This window comes from Calypte anna, chromosome 1, assembly GCF_003957555.1.
Source record: "Calypte anna isolate BGI_N300 chromosome 1, bCalAnn1_v1.p, whole genome shotgun sequence".
In the NCBI taxonomy this organism is placed as follows: domain Eukaryota; kingdom Metazoa; phylum Chordata; class Aves; order Apodiformes; family Trochilidae; genus Calypte; species Calypte anna.
Window position 1 is genome coordinate 167,947,954 of NC_044244.1, and position 16,155 is coordinate 167,964,108.

A 16,155-nucleotide genomic window follows, 5' to 3' on the forward strand; every position below is an offset into this window, starting at 1 on the left:
ACATAAACGGGTAGCTAATTTCTTTATATGATGGGAAGGGAAGGATGTGTGTGTTTTATTTTTCTTGTGGTTTTTTTTTTTTTTTTCACACATTCCCACCTCCAATGCTGAATCGCTGTCAGCGACAGTTCAGTACTGCCCATATTGCATAGATCTTGAAAGTGCAGACAGAAAATTACCATCTTAAACCAATTCTTTGCAGCTTCTGAAACATTAAATATAGATGGCATTACTGAAGGCAGATGAATTACTCAGCCTGTGTACAATGTGGTGCCAGTGTGGCCACGAATGCTAACGACAGAACGACACACAGTGCCTCCAAAATATATGAGAAGCCCTAAAGGGAAAGTAATAGCTTGCTGTTGTGTACCACTGTGCAGCCATGAAATACTCCTCTTTCCTCTCCTCCTCCCTGCCCACAGGTCTTCACTTCTCCCCAAAAGGCAGCCTTACATGTGTACATTTAAATAAAAATTATGGAGGTATCTAGAAGTGTGGACACACACCGAGCCTACTGGGACAAAGAAAGGTCTTAGAAGGAAAGCCTGGTTTCCAGCATGAAACCATCAACTTGGCATGCTAAGAAAAGGGATCAGAAGGGACCACAGGGCCTGAGGCTGTGCTTAGAATACTGTAAGGCTGACAGACTAATGAAAAAGGAAACCCAGCATTTGCCACAAGTTTAGCAGTTGCTCTTCTGAATGGTCCTGCCCCTGCTGTTTTGGTTATGGTTTTCTCTTCAGCTGGGGGAAACAAAGTATGAAAAGGCTTCAAAGACCTTAAAGAAAGGGAAGTAAAGAAGAGCAGCCAGAAGAACACCTCTGGGGTGGGAGCATTGACTTTAATCCCAGGTTGTGCAGGCAGTTTCAGTGTATTACTCTCCATTTACTACTTATAGGAAATATACCCTGTACAGCAAGAATGGGGATATCTGACTCACTGGGTACCTACAATGAAGGCAGAACTTTTGTGCCTCAGATAAGCAGGCTATATCCCAACTAAACCTATATTTTCAGTCCCAATGAAATAAGGCTTGCATAGTAACCCCAGGAGGCAGTTCTCCCTTGTGCCAGTGTACAGCCCTAAACCTACACAAGAGTCAGAGAAAAAGAAGTATGAAACAGTAGACATTGAAAGGATGCAGACTTTACTTAAAACATTAAAACTCTTATGCTACTAATGCTATTAATTTATGAAGGTTTATTCTTTTTATCTTTTTCTTTTTTTTTTCTTCCCACGAGTAAAACCTTGCTGTATTCTTTTCTAACTTTATTTTATAAAAAGAAAAATAAGTGAGAGTTTGCCAAATGGAAAAGGTAAAAAATCAGTGAGGAAAATGTGTGTTTCAGAATACCTAGAACCTGTTCACAGATGCAGAGGGAAAGGATGTTTAACATTTATTTTCAGAATCCTCCTTAGGTGGATGGAAAAGAAAGAAAGAAGCAAAATGAAATCTCAGGTATACAACCAATTGCAAAGTAAAAATACAAACCCCTCTCCCAGTACCGTCCCATCGACCATCTGGAAGAGTGTTTTTCTCTTTTTGTAAGATAGACAAGATTTCATATCATAAATGGCCAGCACATGGCAGACTTGAATAATGAGAAAGTGACTTCCCAGCTGAGCAAATATGCATTAGTAACAAGATGCTGATGAGGCCAGACAAATCACCAAGGAAACAGGAGAATGTGAAAGACAAGTCAAAGAAGCTTTAGAAATGAGCCCTCAAGGAAGTTAACCATGTTGCAGCAGTAAGGGCAACATACATGCCACCATAATGTATGACAAGGCTTTATTAAAATAAAGAATATGATTGTGGATTTTTTTTAAGGGAGTAAAAAGAAGCACAGCGTACTGCCATGGTGTTTCTCATCCCTGCCACCTCTCAGGGTGTGACCACCTGTGTCCTAGGAACTGTGGGGACGGAATTATATGGATGGATGAAAGGGCTTGCAATGATGATAAAGTCCAAGACCTGCCCTGGTGAAGAGGGCATGCGGATCAACAGCCCAGTCTCTCCTTGCTGGGCATCTGCTGCCCAAGGAAGTCTTACTGGCACTCTGGAGAGAGGAAAAGACCCCCCTGAACATGTTAGTTCCGCAGGTTAGCCACATCAGAGTGGGTTGATGGGTGGGTGTGAGTGGTGGCACTACCAAAAAATTCCGCATCTTCCTTAGGGAGATGTTTGCCATGCTCCCCTCCCCCTGCTATTAGATTGACTGCAGAGGTCCTACAGATTTACAGTTCTCAGAGAAGGAGCAGAGAGGACTCAATATCAGAAATGTGCCACATGAGGAAATAGATAGATGGACACAGGCACTGAAACTACCCAATGGGAGGTTACAGAAAAGATGGCATCAGGCATTTCTTGGATATGGGCTGAGGGCGAGTAGAAACATATTGAACAAGGAATATTTCCATGATGTAAAAAGAAAATATTTCATGGTGATGGTGACCAACCACTTGAACAAAGGCTTAGAGACACTGTGGACTCTCCATCCTTGGAGGAGACAGACACAGTCAAAAGCAAAAGTGAGACAACTCCAAAGTTGCCTTTGCTTTGATCTGAGGAATGGTGAACATGATCTCCAGATGCACCTTATGTTCTTCTATGATTCCAAAGGGTATCTAAAAGATATCAGATAATTAACTCTTGCTTTCTTCTGTTTCTGTGAGGCATAATAATTTAGACACACAAACTACAAGAGGAAGTGTTAGGGGTCAGCCAGCAGATGAAGGGAGGACATGGATGGCTTAAAACCCAATCTACATCATTCCTTTGACAAGTCATTTTTAAAGTATATCACTTAATCCTCAAGAAAGACAAATTATCTTTGGTCATCTATATACTGCTGCAGCAAATGAGGAAAAGACCCAAGTCCTTAGAAACCGTACAGAAACAGTCTCTCCTCTCAGAAGTGAAGTTTACTGATAGATATTTAGTGCTGGCATCAGGGATTCTTCCCTGTGATTTAACTTTCACAACAGATTACAGAGTCTTTGATTTTGATTGTGGCCTCTGGAGGCCAGAAATCTGACCAAAGCTTGTTGCACCTCAGCACTAAAGCTTCCTTCTCCCTTTGCTAAATGAGGTGACTGCACATCACATAGCCCTGTACTGGCTGTACTGGTGATAGGTGAAGAGACAGATGGGCTTACAGTTTGTTCTGATCCTGAAAGAAGGAAGAGGGGTGATTCCAGGTAAGCATCATGTTTCTTTTTCCCTTTTTATCTGTCCTCCAAGGCAACCCTCTGGCACTGCGTACAATGCACAGTCAAAAGAAGACACGGTCATCCATTCATAGCAGCCTCATCAGCTCCAACCTTTCACCCATGTGATATCTTTCACAATTGTGGATACTTTCTCACCAATGGCTCTGGAACTGTATGATCCTATCTCTTCTTTCATGGGACTGCAAACCATACAAATGATAGGATGGTTTGGGTTGAAAGGGACCTTAAAGATCACCTAGTTCCAACTCCCTGCGTGGGCAGGGATGCTTTCCCATGAGGATGACACAGCAGGATTTAACAAACCAAATAAGATTTTAAAAATTTGGATTTCATGTTCAAGAAAAATTATTTTATTTATTCTGAAGGAAAATCAGAAGACATGACACATTTAAATTAGAAGAATGATGTTAGGGAAGAGAATCAATTTGCCTACTGTAATTCCCATGGAAGCACAATTCCTAGTAGTGGAAGCACAATTCCTAGTACTGATACTGTCAAACTAATTTGGAAACTATGTAATCAGCAAGCCAATGTTAGCATTTAGGATCTTTTAAAGAATTCATGTAAGAACTGAACTGTAAAATTTATGAGATCTGTCCTTCAACACCACAAGACTACTCAGGCATGTTAATGAAGATATTAGTTGATTTTTTGATATTTTAAATAAAATGTGTGCACTTGATTCTTTCTCTCCAAAGTGTTCATTCTTGCTGCCAATCTTAGTTTAGCTTTACCAGTGGTAGCATGAAAAAAAGATGCTACCCTCCACCACCTTACCACTAGATAAGTTATCAAGAATATGGTGCTAAAGCATCTCTGGGCCCTTATTTACACTTCCCCTAATATTGTTGAAGTGGTGGTGGCAGAAGTGATAAATTAAACACTACTTTCAATAAGAAAAGGTTGTTAAAAACAGAGGAGAACTCATTTGGCTTGTCTGAGATCTGGTAAATAATTAGCTCTTAATTGCCAGCTGCTCTTTTTAAAAAAATGTAATCAGAAAGAGTAAGTATTTTCTGGAAGTTTGAATGAGGACAGAACTGAAAAGCACAAGGGAAAAGAGAAGATACTTATGGGAACTTTTATCTCCATCCTGTGAGCAGAAATATTTCTTACCCAGCTTCCAAATACCAGCTATAGGGTGAAAGAAGAAAAGATAGGCACAGAAGTGGACAACTGGATGATGCATCCAATCCTTCTCATTTTTCTTGTATCCATTCCCCATAAATTATCAGTGCTGATCAATATTGCCAGCAGCACTTTGATAGGAAAACAGAAGGGTCTAACTGGAGTTCATATTCAAAGGTAGTAATAAATAAAAAAAAAAAAAGTCCAAAGTAACTATTCTGATCTGTTTATTCAGCAAATAAAAGGCAAATATGATGGGCAATGTTTTATGTCTCTTTTATTTACTCTTCTCTTTAGTGCTGAATTTGGAGAAAAAAATCAGTTTATAGCTGTGCCTATGCAGATTAGGTGGGTTATGTGCTGAACAGATGTTTGGTGAGCAAACGTAGGTGGTTAAAAAAAAGACTACAAATCTCCTATGCATTTGGGCTACATTAATAAATACAGCCATAACATGCCCTATCTATTCAACAATGATGTTAATTTCAGTGCTAAACTGCTTCTAGAACCTGTATCATTAAAGGCAAATGGTTATTATAATGGTCATGGCACTCACAAGGCACAAGATTTGGCAGTCTTCAGCAAACAGTGACTTCTGACATTTTAGAAAGTTTGTATGTGAGAGAAGGGAATGGATGTGACAGTTAACAACTTCTGCAAAAGGAGCTGGGAGCTGCAGACCTAAATGCCAGCTGAGTTTTATTGGAATTTAATAGGTGGTTGATTGGTTAGGAGACTGATGTGGAAAAAAAATCTCATGATGCCCTATCCTAATAGCTGGTTGGCTTTTCCTCCCTGTACCCACTGAAAGAAAATGGACTATGGGAATAGTCAGTTCTTCCATTATTTATATGAGAAAAAAATACTTTTCATACAGGATAGGAAAGGAAAGACCTAAGCAATGCCACCTGTGCTTGTAGAATGAAAAATTTGCTAGCTCAGTGAGGACATCTGAAAATGGACTGGCTCTGCTTCAGTGGCTGGGAATGATAGAAATCCAGTTCAATTCAAAGGCAGCACAGTGATGCCAACACTAGGTACCTCTGGCTTTTTCACCCAAGGGTGCTTACAATACATAAGAGGCACATGATCTTGTTTAAAAAGCTAAGAGATGACATTAGTGCCACCTCAGTTATACAAAAAGGTCTTAATCTGGCTCTCAGCCAGTACTGTGGGACCTGTGTACACCCCACATCACCAACATGTACCCTGAGCATCTTCCTTTGAGAGAGCAGTGAGGATAAAATGGGAGCTATGATACACTCCAGCAGCTCTTCTCACCCTCCCAACCACAACAGGGGGGTATAACCCAGACCAAATTTTCCTTCCTTGGATGAACATTGAAAGCCTGAAATGATTGCTAGTCACCTGGCATTTCTCAGAGGCCTTTAAAAAAAAGGTGAATAAGTCTCAGATGCATGTGCTGTTTATTTTACTTCTTAAATAATTAGTAAACTGCAAAAGCTGGTCCTCAGGAGGTAGGAAATGTCAGGAGCAATGTGGCCTTTGCAGGAAGACCTCGAGTTGCATATTGAACAGCCAGGACAGGAAGGTATTGAATAGGCAATGATTAACTGTGTGCTCTCCGTCTGCAGCAGAGAACAGGGAAGGGTCTCTGAGGTGTACAAAGCAAAATACACAGTAGTTCTGGCAATTCCTGCCTTCTGAGTGCCCAGCTTCCCAATCAACATTGCTGTTCAAGTGAAATTTGTTATTGTTTGGGGAAAAAAAGTAGACAAGACAAAAGAAGACTTTCATCTGCTGCCTAAGAGTAACACCTACATGGGTCATCAACAGGGCCAGAATTTATTCAGTCTCCTGCTGAGATGTCCCAAGGTAACCAGCACTCACAGCAGCACACCAGTGCCTACCACCCACACCTGTTTCTATTGTTCTTTCTTTCTACCCTGAGCACTAAGTCTAGGATGCACCCCATGAGTTCTCTGCTCTTGCAATAACCCCGTGGGTAGGCTTTGATTCATCACTGCCAGTGAAGAGAAGCCCAGGCTGTCACTATGTGATAGGACTGTGAATCTGAGTTTAAATAATGAATTGGTCCCTTTAGGGGACCAGGCCAATGAGGTGCCCATTAAATGTCTCAGGTTACACCTCAACAACTGTGATAGCAGAATGTAAGCACTTTCACAGAGTCACAGAATCAGCCAGGTTGGGAAGGACCTCTGAGATCATCAAGTCCAACCCTTAATCCACTACCACTGTGGTTACCAGACCATGGCACTGAGTGCCACATCCAGTCTCTTCTTAAAAACCTCCAGGGACGGAGAATCCACCAGCTCCCTGGGCAGCCCTTTCCAATGTCTGATCACCCTCTTGGTAAAGAAATTCTTCCTAATATCCAACCTAAACCTCCCCTGGCAGAGCTTAAGTCCATGCCCTCTTGTCTTACTGGCATCTGCCTGGCTGCCTGGCTGCCCCTCCCTGGCTACCCCCTCCTTTCAGGGAGTTGTAGAGAGTGATGAGGTCTCCCCTGAGCCTCCTCTTCTCCAGACTGAGCACCCCCAGCTCCCTCAGCCCTTCCTCACAGGACTTGTGCTGGATCCCTTCACAGCCTCCTTGCTCTTCTTTGGACCTGCTCCAGCACCTCAATCTCCTTCCTAAACTGAGGGGCCCAGAACTGGACACAGGCCTCCAGGTGTGGCCTCACCAGCGCTGAGTACAGGGGAAGAATCCCTTCCCTGGACCTGCTGGCCACGCTGTTCCTGATACAGGCCAGGATGCCATTGGCCTTCTTGGCCACCTGGGCACACTGCTGGCTCATGTTCAGCTTCCTGTCAATCCAGACTCCCAGGTCCCTTTCTGCCTGGATGCTCTCCAGCCACTCTGTGCCCAGCCTGTAGCACTGCATTTCCTGGAGAAAACATAGAATACAGAAAACATAGAATACCAGGTTGGAAGGGACTTCAACTATCATCTAATTCAACCTTTCTAGGTAGGAAAGTGGTTTAGATGAGATGGTTCACCACCTTGTCAAGCTGAGTCTTCAAAGTGTCCACTGTTGGGGAATCCACCGCTTACTTCCCTGGGGTGATTATTGCAATATCTGACTATCTTCAAAGTGAAAAAAAAATTCTTCTGATATCCAATCTGGAACCCCCCAGGTGTAAAGTGGAATCATAGTTTAAATAAGGATTCCTGGATGACACCTTTGCCTGCAGGAGCTTAAATTCAGCCAGTCACATGCAGAGAGTTGTGAGACGAAAGAACATTATCATCCATTTACATGATGCAATGAAGTACCATCCAGAATTACCAGTCTATTGGCAAATGAACCACTGCAGGGATCAGCCCAGCTATGCAAGCATGACCCCATACCTTGGCCAATTAAGCCTGATGAAAAGGGGGAACTTACTTGTTCAATTAGACAGCCATGCTGAAGGAGATGTGCTCTGTAGCTTGAGGGGTAAAACATTGCACCAATTGCTCTGCTATGGAGCTTGTTCATGAACAGCCCTGGACGGGCAGTAAAAATCTAAGATTTGCTTAGATATGCACTAATGAATGCCATCTCCTATATGGCAAACAGACATTTTTCAAAGGCTTGTAATGTCAGTTTCAGGCAGATTTTATAAAGGGTATGGAAACTAAGTCATTAATTCACTAGTGACTCACTGTCAAATTGAATCCTTGTTTCAAAGCATGAAGGTGGGAAGTGCATTTCCTCAATAATTTTCTTTGGTGGACAACAAAGAAGCAAAATAATAGTTTTCACGCTTTGTTTTTGGAATAGTTGAAAGATTTTGATGAGATTTTTTTTTTTTTCCAACAGAATTGTGCTTGCTACTCCACCTGGAATACACAAACCCAAATGGTTCAAATTCTGAGAAATTATACACCCACTGAAAACTGAGTCTTGTCATGGCAAGCATTAAGCAACACTACTAGGTGATACTTTCTGCATCAGCTATAGGTTTGTATCTGGTAAAACATTTCAGACTGAGAGACGAGACTTTAAAAATTCTTACATCTGTGCTGTGAAGTATTGTAAAAATAGTCCCACCTAAAACATCCTTCCTTGTGATCACACCCTTTGTGAAATACCAAACACTGCTGGAAAAACAGAGCCATTTGACACATACTTGGTATGTGTGTTCTCATATAGAAATAAATTGAAGGCAATACCACCTATGCAGCAGTGACAAGTTAATTCAATTTCCATCTCAAAATCAGGTAAAGTGTATCTCATTTGTTACCATGGATACAAGACATTATTTCCATTTGTTTGAGATCTCACAGTGGGTATGAAATTAAACTGTGACACAGTTTTATGGAAGAAGTTGACTAAAAACCCCATAAGTTCAATGTCATTAGTCCAAAGTATTTTCTTTTTTAGACACACTAAATAAGCAGGTTGCTGCTACTGCCCATAAAAGCACACTTCATAAGCAAACATCTGTGTGATTTTGCTGATGCTACTTTGATCAACAGGAATGATGGAAGAGAAAATAAAAATTCATTTCATCAGTCCAGCAAATGTGGGAAAGAATCCTGAAAAGTATCCAGATGGTAGAATTCCATAAAAATATAGATTGATATTGTGATATTTGCTATTGTTTGGCATCAAATATGTTCATAAAAACATTTATTGATTCTGAAAATGCATCCACTTTTTCTTCTATAAACCTGCTTTTCAGACTGGAGCTTAAATCACTTGCTCTTCAGTTTTCAAAGTTAGAAGAAGAAGAGGTGTATGGAAAAGCAGGTGCAAAAAAGAGGAAAGGAAGAGAAATACATTTTTTAAATGCTGATGTATATGTAAGGCTTGGGAATTCAATGGCATTCAGTTTACCTGATCTGAAATTAATTCTAATATATACAAAATTATAAAAGGGAATACAGGTCTTCTTAAATTATTACTGCTCAAGTCCTGGCTACGTGTTTAATATTTCATAGAGAGACTGATTTCCAGAGATGCTGAGCTCCTGCTATACTGATGAATTTCAGCTGGAGGTTGTCATCTCTCAACATTTACAAAACCAAGTTCAGATAAAACAGAATCTACCTAAATCACAGGTTTATTCCTAAATATTCATGCATGAACTGCATGGAAAGCACCGAGGTTATGGGATGTCACAATGATGGCTAATCATTGAGATCCAAAGCCATTATCCAGCTGCCTAATTGTCTGGCCATTTCCCTCCGAATATTCTGAACTCCACCTCCCATGCTCCTGTGTTGCTGCCCTCCTCAGCATATTGTCAGACTGGATTATCTGCAATGTCTTCTCCAGCTCCTTGGGCCATCTCTAATTATATCCCATTGGGATTTAGTAGGTCTGACCCTGAGATTGCAGACCAGAGAAATTCTGAACCTCACAGCAATATTGTCACGAACATAGAAACCCTCAGAGGAACAGAGACTACAGTGTCCATTGCTAGCTAGAGAGAGAGAGAGAAGTAATCACTCTGTGTTACTGACTTGCATTATTAACATTTGCTTGAAGTTACAACAGAAATCTATTTGTATTCTACAGACTTGATTATCCCTCATCCAGACCCCAGGTAGGAAATTGCAATAATGCAAAATGAGCATTAGGGCTCTAGCATTTGGATTTAGTAGTATTTTGTGCCCACTTTTCACCAGTTTTAATGGAGAATTAGCACCAGGCTGAAATTTAGCATAACATTTATATATGCGGTTAAACTTAATGAAGACAGTGATATTTAAGTACCTATTTTTATAAGGATAAGACTGTGAATAGACCTCAAGCATACCTACAGTATCCTGCAACCTCAAGTGTTTCTGATTAATGACTTTATTACTAAATTCAGGAAAGATTTTATTCCTGAATTTTCAATTACTTATTTTCAATTTCTTATTTTCTATTTTTCAGATATTTCATTCAGAATCATTCCACTGTACCATAAATCACCTTAATTTTGTAACACTCTAGAGGCTTCAAGAGGTTTATGATCATATAAAGATGTGTAGGTTTTTCTTCTGCTCTATTATTTGGTGCTAGGTGGGATCTGCAGATTTCTTGGATTTGATGAGTGGATTTGATGATAGGAGTGCAACTCCTAAGCCAACCAGGCAGCTCATATGTTAATGAATGTAATTAAAAAGCAGCTTAGTACAATCTGGAAACAGGTACAACACATCAACTCCCAGAATCTAATAACTGGGACTGACAGAGGAGAGCATCAGTTACTTCACGGTACAGATGAATGATGCAAAATTAACCTCTGCAGTGACATCTTGAGAAGCTCCATTCTAGATGGGACCCCAGTCCAGTGTCATGGTGAGCCACTACACTTTTGCTGTGTTAAGTAGCAGCTGAAAGTCAATGCCAGGCCAGGAAAGATGTTATACTCATGCATGTTAAACAAGAGGTGCTTACACTTAAGTGGACATGGCAGATAAAGCATGTGCTGCTGAACATGGGGAGCACACTGACAAATAAGGGAGGATGGGAGAGAGAAACTGGCACACATTAGGTTTCTGTCTGACTGATGTCTGAGAAAAAGTTTTGTTATTGCTGAACTAAGCCACTTAAAAATTGTGTGGATAAAAACATTACATCCCTGGGTCAGCATAATTGATAAAAGCTCAGGAGACAGCATCGATGTTGCTATCTATTTGCAAGTTAGCAGGAGGGTAGTCTGGTCAAGCTGGAGACATCCCAGTCATCCTTAAACAAGAGTCAGCAGAAAAAAGGCAAAGCTTAGAAGTGGAGATGCATCTAATGATGCAGATGAATGCAAAAGAAGGCACCACAGAGCACTGGCTATGCTACACTCAAAGATCCTTTTTGAACTTTTGTGCAGAATTGCATTAAGTGAGGAGAGCAACAGGGGATGTACCAAGGTAATTTCTTCATAAATAAACATGCATAAGGAGTTTTCTTGAATGATCAATGAATGGCTTTACAGTTCATGAATTCCCAAAATGACTATCCCTTAAAACATCCCAAATTCCTCCCCTGCTTCCCCCCGTTTAAACTCCATAAGATTTTGACTCTGAAAAAGAATCAGGATCTTCAAGGCTAACACAGCGCAGCCCCCACGGTATCACTTTCCTAAAAAAGAAGACCCATGTTTTTCTTCCATGGCAATACCTGCTGCATGCCTTGCATTGTCTGCTGCAGGAACTGCAGCTGCTGGTCCTTTGTAAGGCTTTCTTCTGTTCTGAAGAGCTGTCCTTTCTCCTGTTTCAGGAGCTCCACTTCGTTCCTATAAGCATCCAGCTGCCACCTCAGACTATCGTTCTCTTCCTTGAGAGCGTACGCTTGGGCGGCCAGAGCTAAGAGAAAATGAAAATGTGAAAAAATCAGTAAAATGGATTGTTTCCTTACAAAAAAAAAAAAAAATGCAGAGGACGTTGTCAGGGGAGATGACAATACAGCTGAAAGCCAGCGAGACACTTTGCAGCTGAGACAAGACCCAGTGGAGCTGAAAATTATTAGGTTCTGGCAAAGACTGTAGCTGGGAAGTTATTTCCTGGGATGGAAGGAGCCATAAAGTGACTCTGGATAATTCAAATGTGACTTGCAATCTGGCTGCTAAATTTAGGCTTGTATTTTAGGAAGAAACTGGCATGCAGTTCAAGGTCAAAGCACCCACCAACTTTGCAACATTTTCCCAGTGATCCTATAGGAACTGAAACACCCACTTTAGTGTTTATTCTAAGGTATTTATACACCTAGTGTAGTGGCCAGATGTTCCAAACAGATCTGTGCTAAGGAATTTTGACTACGTCAAGTTGCTGGACTTAATCCCACCAGAGTGGAAATACAGAAATTCTTCTCTCATCTTGCCTTGAATGACTTCACAGCAATGGTTATGAGGAACCATTTGGACAGAAAAAAATGATGTAATAGAGTAAAATTATATAAAATGCAAATGCTCCAAAAAAAGTGTTGGCACTACAAGAACATTAGTACATTAAAGGCATTGAAAGACACTTAAGTCATTTCCTTAGGAAGCTCCATTTGGCCCCTTTTCAATTTAGAATGGCATTTTTATTATCATAACTGATAGCAGGTGTTTGTGAAGAAATCGATTAGCATGCAGGGATGGAAATTACATTTGCCAAATGACTTGCACAGTCTGCAATATAAGCTAAAATTTGTGTAGCAAAAGGCAGAAGGCTATAAACCATGTACTGGGAACATTATTTAAATAAATTATCCAAACAGAAATACATGTAGGGAAGATGTGGCGTTCATTACTTTAGGGATGTGGTTATCATCCTATAGAAGAACCTACTCCTGGTAGTATTTATACTTGGCAGTAGCTGTGGTCATTTGGCATCACAAACTGCCATACTATACTATTTTCCTCCTTGGAACCTGGTAACACAACAATATTACAGTGCAGCTGTAATTAAAAAAAAAACAAAAACCAAACCCAAACAATCCAGCATAGCCAATTCTATCAACATTTGGTAACTGAAGCACATCACTGATTTACATTCCTGATTAAATGATTTCAGGCTTGGTATGACAGAATTCTTTCTTGCTCACCTACAATAGCAATATGGTTAAACTCCAAATTATAGGACACTGTGTATTAACTTCATTTAATGTTAGACCTCTCTTGTCGAGACCTTCTGCAGATAATGAGTCCCCTGCTCCCCATGATAACATGATTCAACACATTTGTGAAATTATACCAGCACTTAGATAGAATGCCACAGTATTTTATTACCAATAAAAATGTTTTATCTTTGCTAAGACAAATCAACCTTTCGAAGAAAATTTTTATTAATTTTGAAAAAGTACACTTGCATTATGCAAAATCAAGCATAGTTAGCTCCTATTCAAATATAGACATAGATTGGTTATTACACTTAATGTGGATATTCTGCAGAATCTCTCTGGAAGATTTAGCAACAGTTACAGTATTGTTACATCAAATTAAATTGTTCTGAAAAGCATGTAATCACCCTTCCATGACAAAATTTACCCTAAAGAAATTGCAGTGATGAGTCCAGTGGGCAAATAAGAGGATGAAATGCTTTTTTTTTTTTTTTTTTTTTTTAATTTTTCTAAGAACCCAAAAAAAAAAAAAAAAAAGAAAGAAAAAAAAAGCCTGGCAAATATAGACCTGAGCCTAACAAGAACTCAAATAAAAGTTCAAAGGTTTGGTTAGACAGGGTCTTTAGAGAGCATATAGCCCAACCCATGTGTCACAAGAAGGGACAGCTGTGACTACACCAGGTTGCTCAAGGCCCTGTTCAACCTGATCTTGAATGTTTCCAGTGATGGGGCATTCACAACTTCTCTGGACAACCTCTGACAACATCTCATCAGCCTCACCATAAAAAATCTCTTCCTTATGTCCTGTCTAAATATACTGTCTTTCAATTTCAAACTATTGCCCCTTGTCCTGTCCCTTCAGGCCCTGGTAAAAAGTTTGCCACTTTTACTCATACAAATTAGACTTTCCCAAATTAAAAAAAAAATAAAAAATTAAATGCTATACTCATTTCTAGCCAGAAATTGCCTATCCTCTGGTCTGTGAGAGCATGAAAGGAGACCATAAGGGGCATACTCCATGAAGGATTTGGTGGTGTTGGTTGATGAGAAGCTCAACATGAGCCATCAGTGTACACTTGCAGCCCAGAAAGCCAACTGGATCCTTGGCTGCATCAAAAGAAGTGTGGGCAGCAGGTCAGGGAGCTGATTCTCCCCCTCTATTCCACTTTTATGAGATGCCACCTGGAGTACCATGTCCTGCACTGAACACAGCTTTTTCCCTGCTAAAAAATTTAGAGTTGTATCTCTGAATGCCAATATTTTATGTTACTATTTTAGTTTTTTTTTTAGTATATTACATTAAATCCTGTATGACAATATAGCAGTAATTACAGTACAGTACTACCAAGAAGTCCCATTGAAGAACGAGTGCCCTGTTCTAGACTGCAGACACTGAAAGAGAAAAGCTGCATTTGGAAGAGGTTTCAATCTATTTTAAGACAAAATGGAAAAATCCTAAAGTGAGAGAATAAGAATTCAGCAGAGATAAGTCTGAGATATTAGTAAGGATTCCCAGCTGTGTAGAATTTATGATCAACATTATTATACACTCTGGTGATCTTCCAGCCATTCAAAATAAGATATTAAAGACAAAATCAAAGGTAGGAGAAATATGTCCTTAAAAAAGGAAGATGCAACAGTTGTGAATTGCCACAAGCTTTTAAAATTAATTAATGATAGATAAGCGTCCACAAATGATATTAAATGATATTAAATACACCTAGTTCTTTTGCTAATTAATTCAAAGCTACAAATAGTGGATTCCTAGTATCTGTGGACAAAATGGACAGCAGAAAAGGTGAGTGCATCAAAGAAAGACATCTGGTCGATCCCAGGGGCTTCAAGTCATTCAGCACTGGGTAACTGTTCTAAACAAAATCAGGAAAGTTCTTTAGGTTGACCTAACATAGCTATCATTTTATAGTTTTTATATTTTTAGTGAACTGGATTCAGACTGATGTCTCTTCAGTATCCAAAAAAAAATGCCTATCAAGTATAAAATTAATTATAAGTTATTTTTGTGTTTAATTTAAAATACTTACATGTAATTATACATTATACTAAAAAGGCACTTAGATTCATCTGAAATACAATCAGAAATACATCACTGAAATACAATCAGAAGACAATTTTTGGGAACAGGCAATAATAATTTTAAAACATTAGAATTTTTTTAAGTTTTACAGAAATTCTTGCTGGGACTTTACTGATAAAGCTGATGAACATTTTTTTTTTTTTTAAATAAGTTCAGTCATCTCATGTCAATGCAACTCCTCATGCCAAAGTTTGGGAATGGAGTTACTCATCTAGAGAATTCCTCTCTTAGTCATGCAAAAAAGCACCTTGGGATAAAAAGACAAAGAATTCTGAAAGCATTTGCAAAAGAACTATATACACAGAAGCCAGATCAAAAGGAAACTCTGACAGGAGTGTCAAATAGCTGCCTGTGCTGGAAGCAGAACTAAATATTCTTCCCTAAACAAACAGAGCTACAAATCAGCTCAATATATGAATCATAGAATCATAGAATCCTTGGGGTTGGAAGGGACCTCGAAAGATCATGTAGTCCAACCCCCCCTGCTAGAGCAGGGCCACCTAGAGTACATCGTGCAGGAACGTGTCCAGGCGGGTTTTGAATGTCTCCAGTGAAGGAGACTCCACGACCCCCCTGGGCAGCCTGTTCCAGGGCTCTGTCACCCTTACAGTAAAAAAATTTTTTCGAATATTCAACTTGAACCTCCTATGCTCCAATTTACACCCATTACCCCTTGTCCTATCACTGGTCAAATATATATGTATATATATATATGCATATATATAAGCATATATATATATGCTTTACAGCATTTCCACTGAGGATGCAAAATGATACCTGCCGGTCTCAGAGAAATGGCTGGAGAAAGACCAGACCCAGGCAAGTGGGGGAAACTTTCCCACTGATCTTTGGAGGGCATCTAAGAGGTTGGTGTGATTTCCTTGGGCTGAGGCAGAAGTGCTACATGCAATGTGGCAACAGCTTCAGTGGCAAAAGAGGCTCCAGGTAGTGGACCCAGGCTAGAGGAGAGGCTGAGGGAGCTGGGGCTGTTCAGCCTGAAGAAGAGGAGGCTCAGGGGAGACCTCATCACTCTCTACAACTCCCTGAAAGGAGGTTGGAGCCAGGCGGGGGTTGGTCTCTTTTCCCAGGCAACTCTCAGCAAGACAAGAGGGCACGGTCTTAAGTTGTGCCGGGGGAGGTTTAGGTTGGATATTAGAAAGAATTTTTTCATGGAAAGGGTGATCAGACATTGGAACAGGCT

At 40.1% G+C, this 16,155-nt stretch overlaps 1 protein-coding gene across 1 annotated transcript in view; it reads right to left on the minus strand.

The window, feature by feature from the left end:
• Positions 1 to 16,155, minus strand: part of ENOX1 (ecto-NOX disulfide-thiol exchanger 1) — a 141,166-nt gene that overhangs the window by 33,776 nt on the left and 91,235 nt on the right. Inside the window, exon 8 of the mRNA XM_030456302.1 lies at positions 11,438 to 11,622. Within this exon, the coding sequence (XP_030312162.1) occupies positions 11,438 to 11,622 (185 nt within the window). The remainder of the gene's footprint in view (positions 1 to 11,437; positions 11,623 to 16,155) is intronic.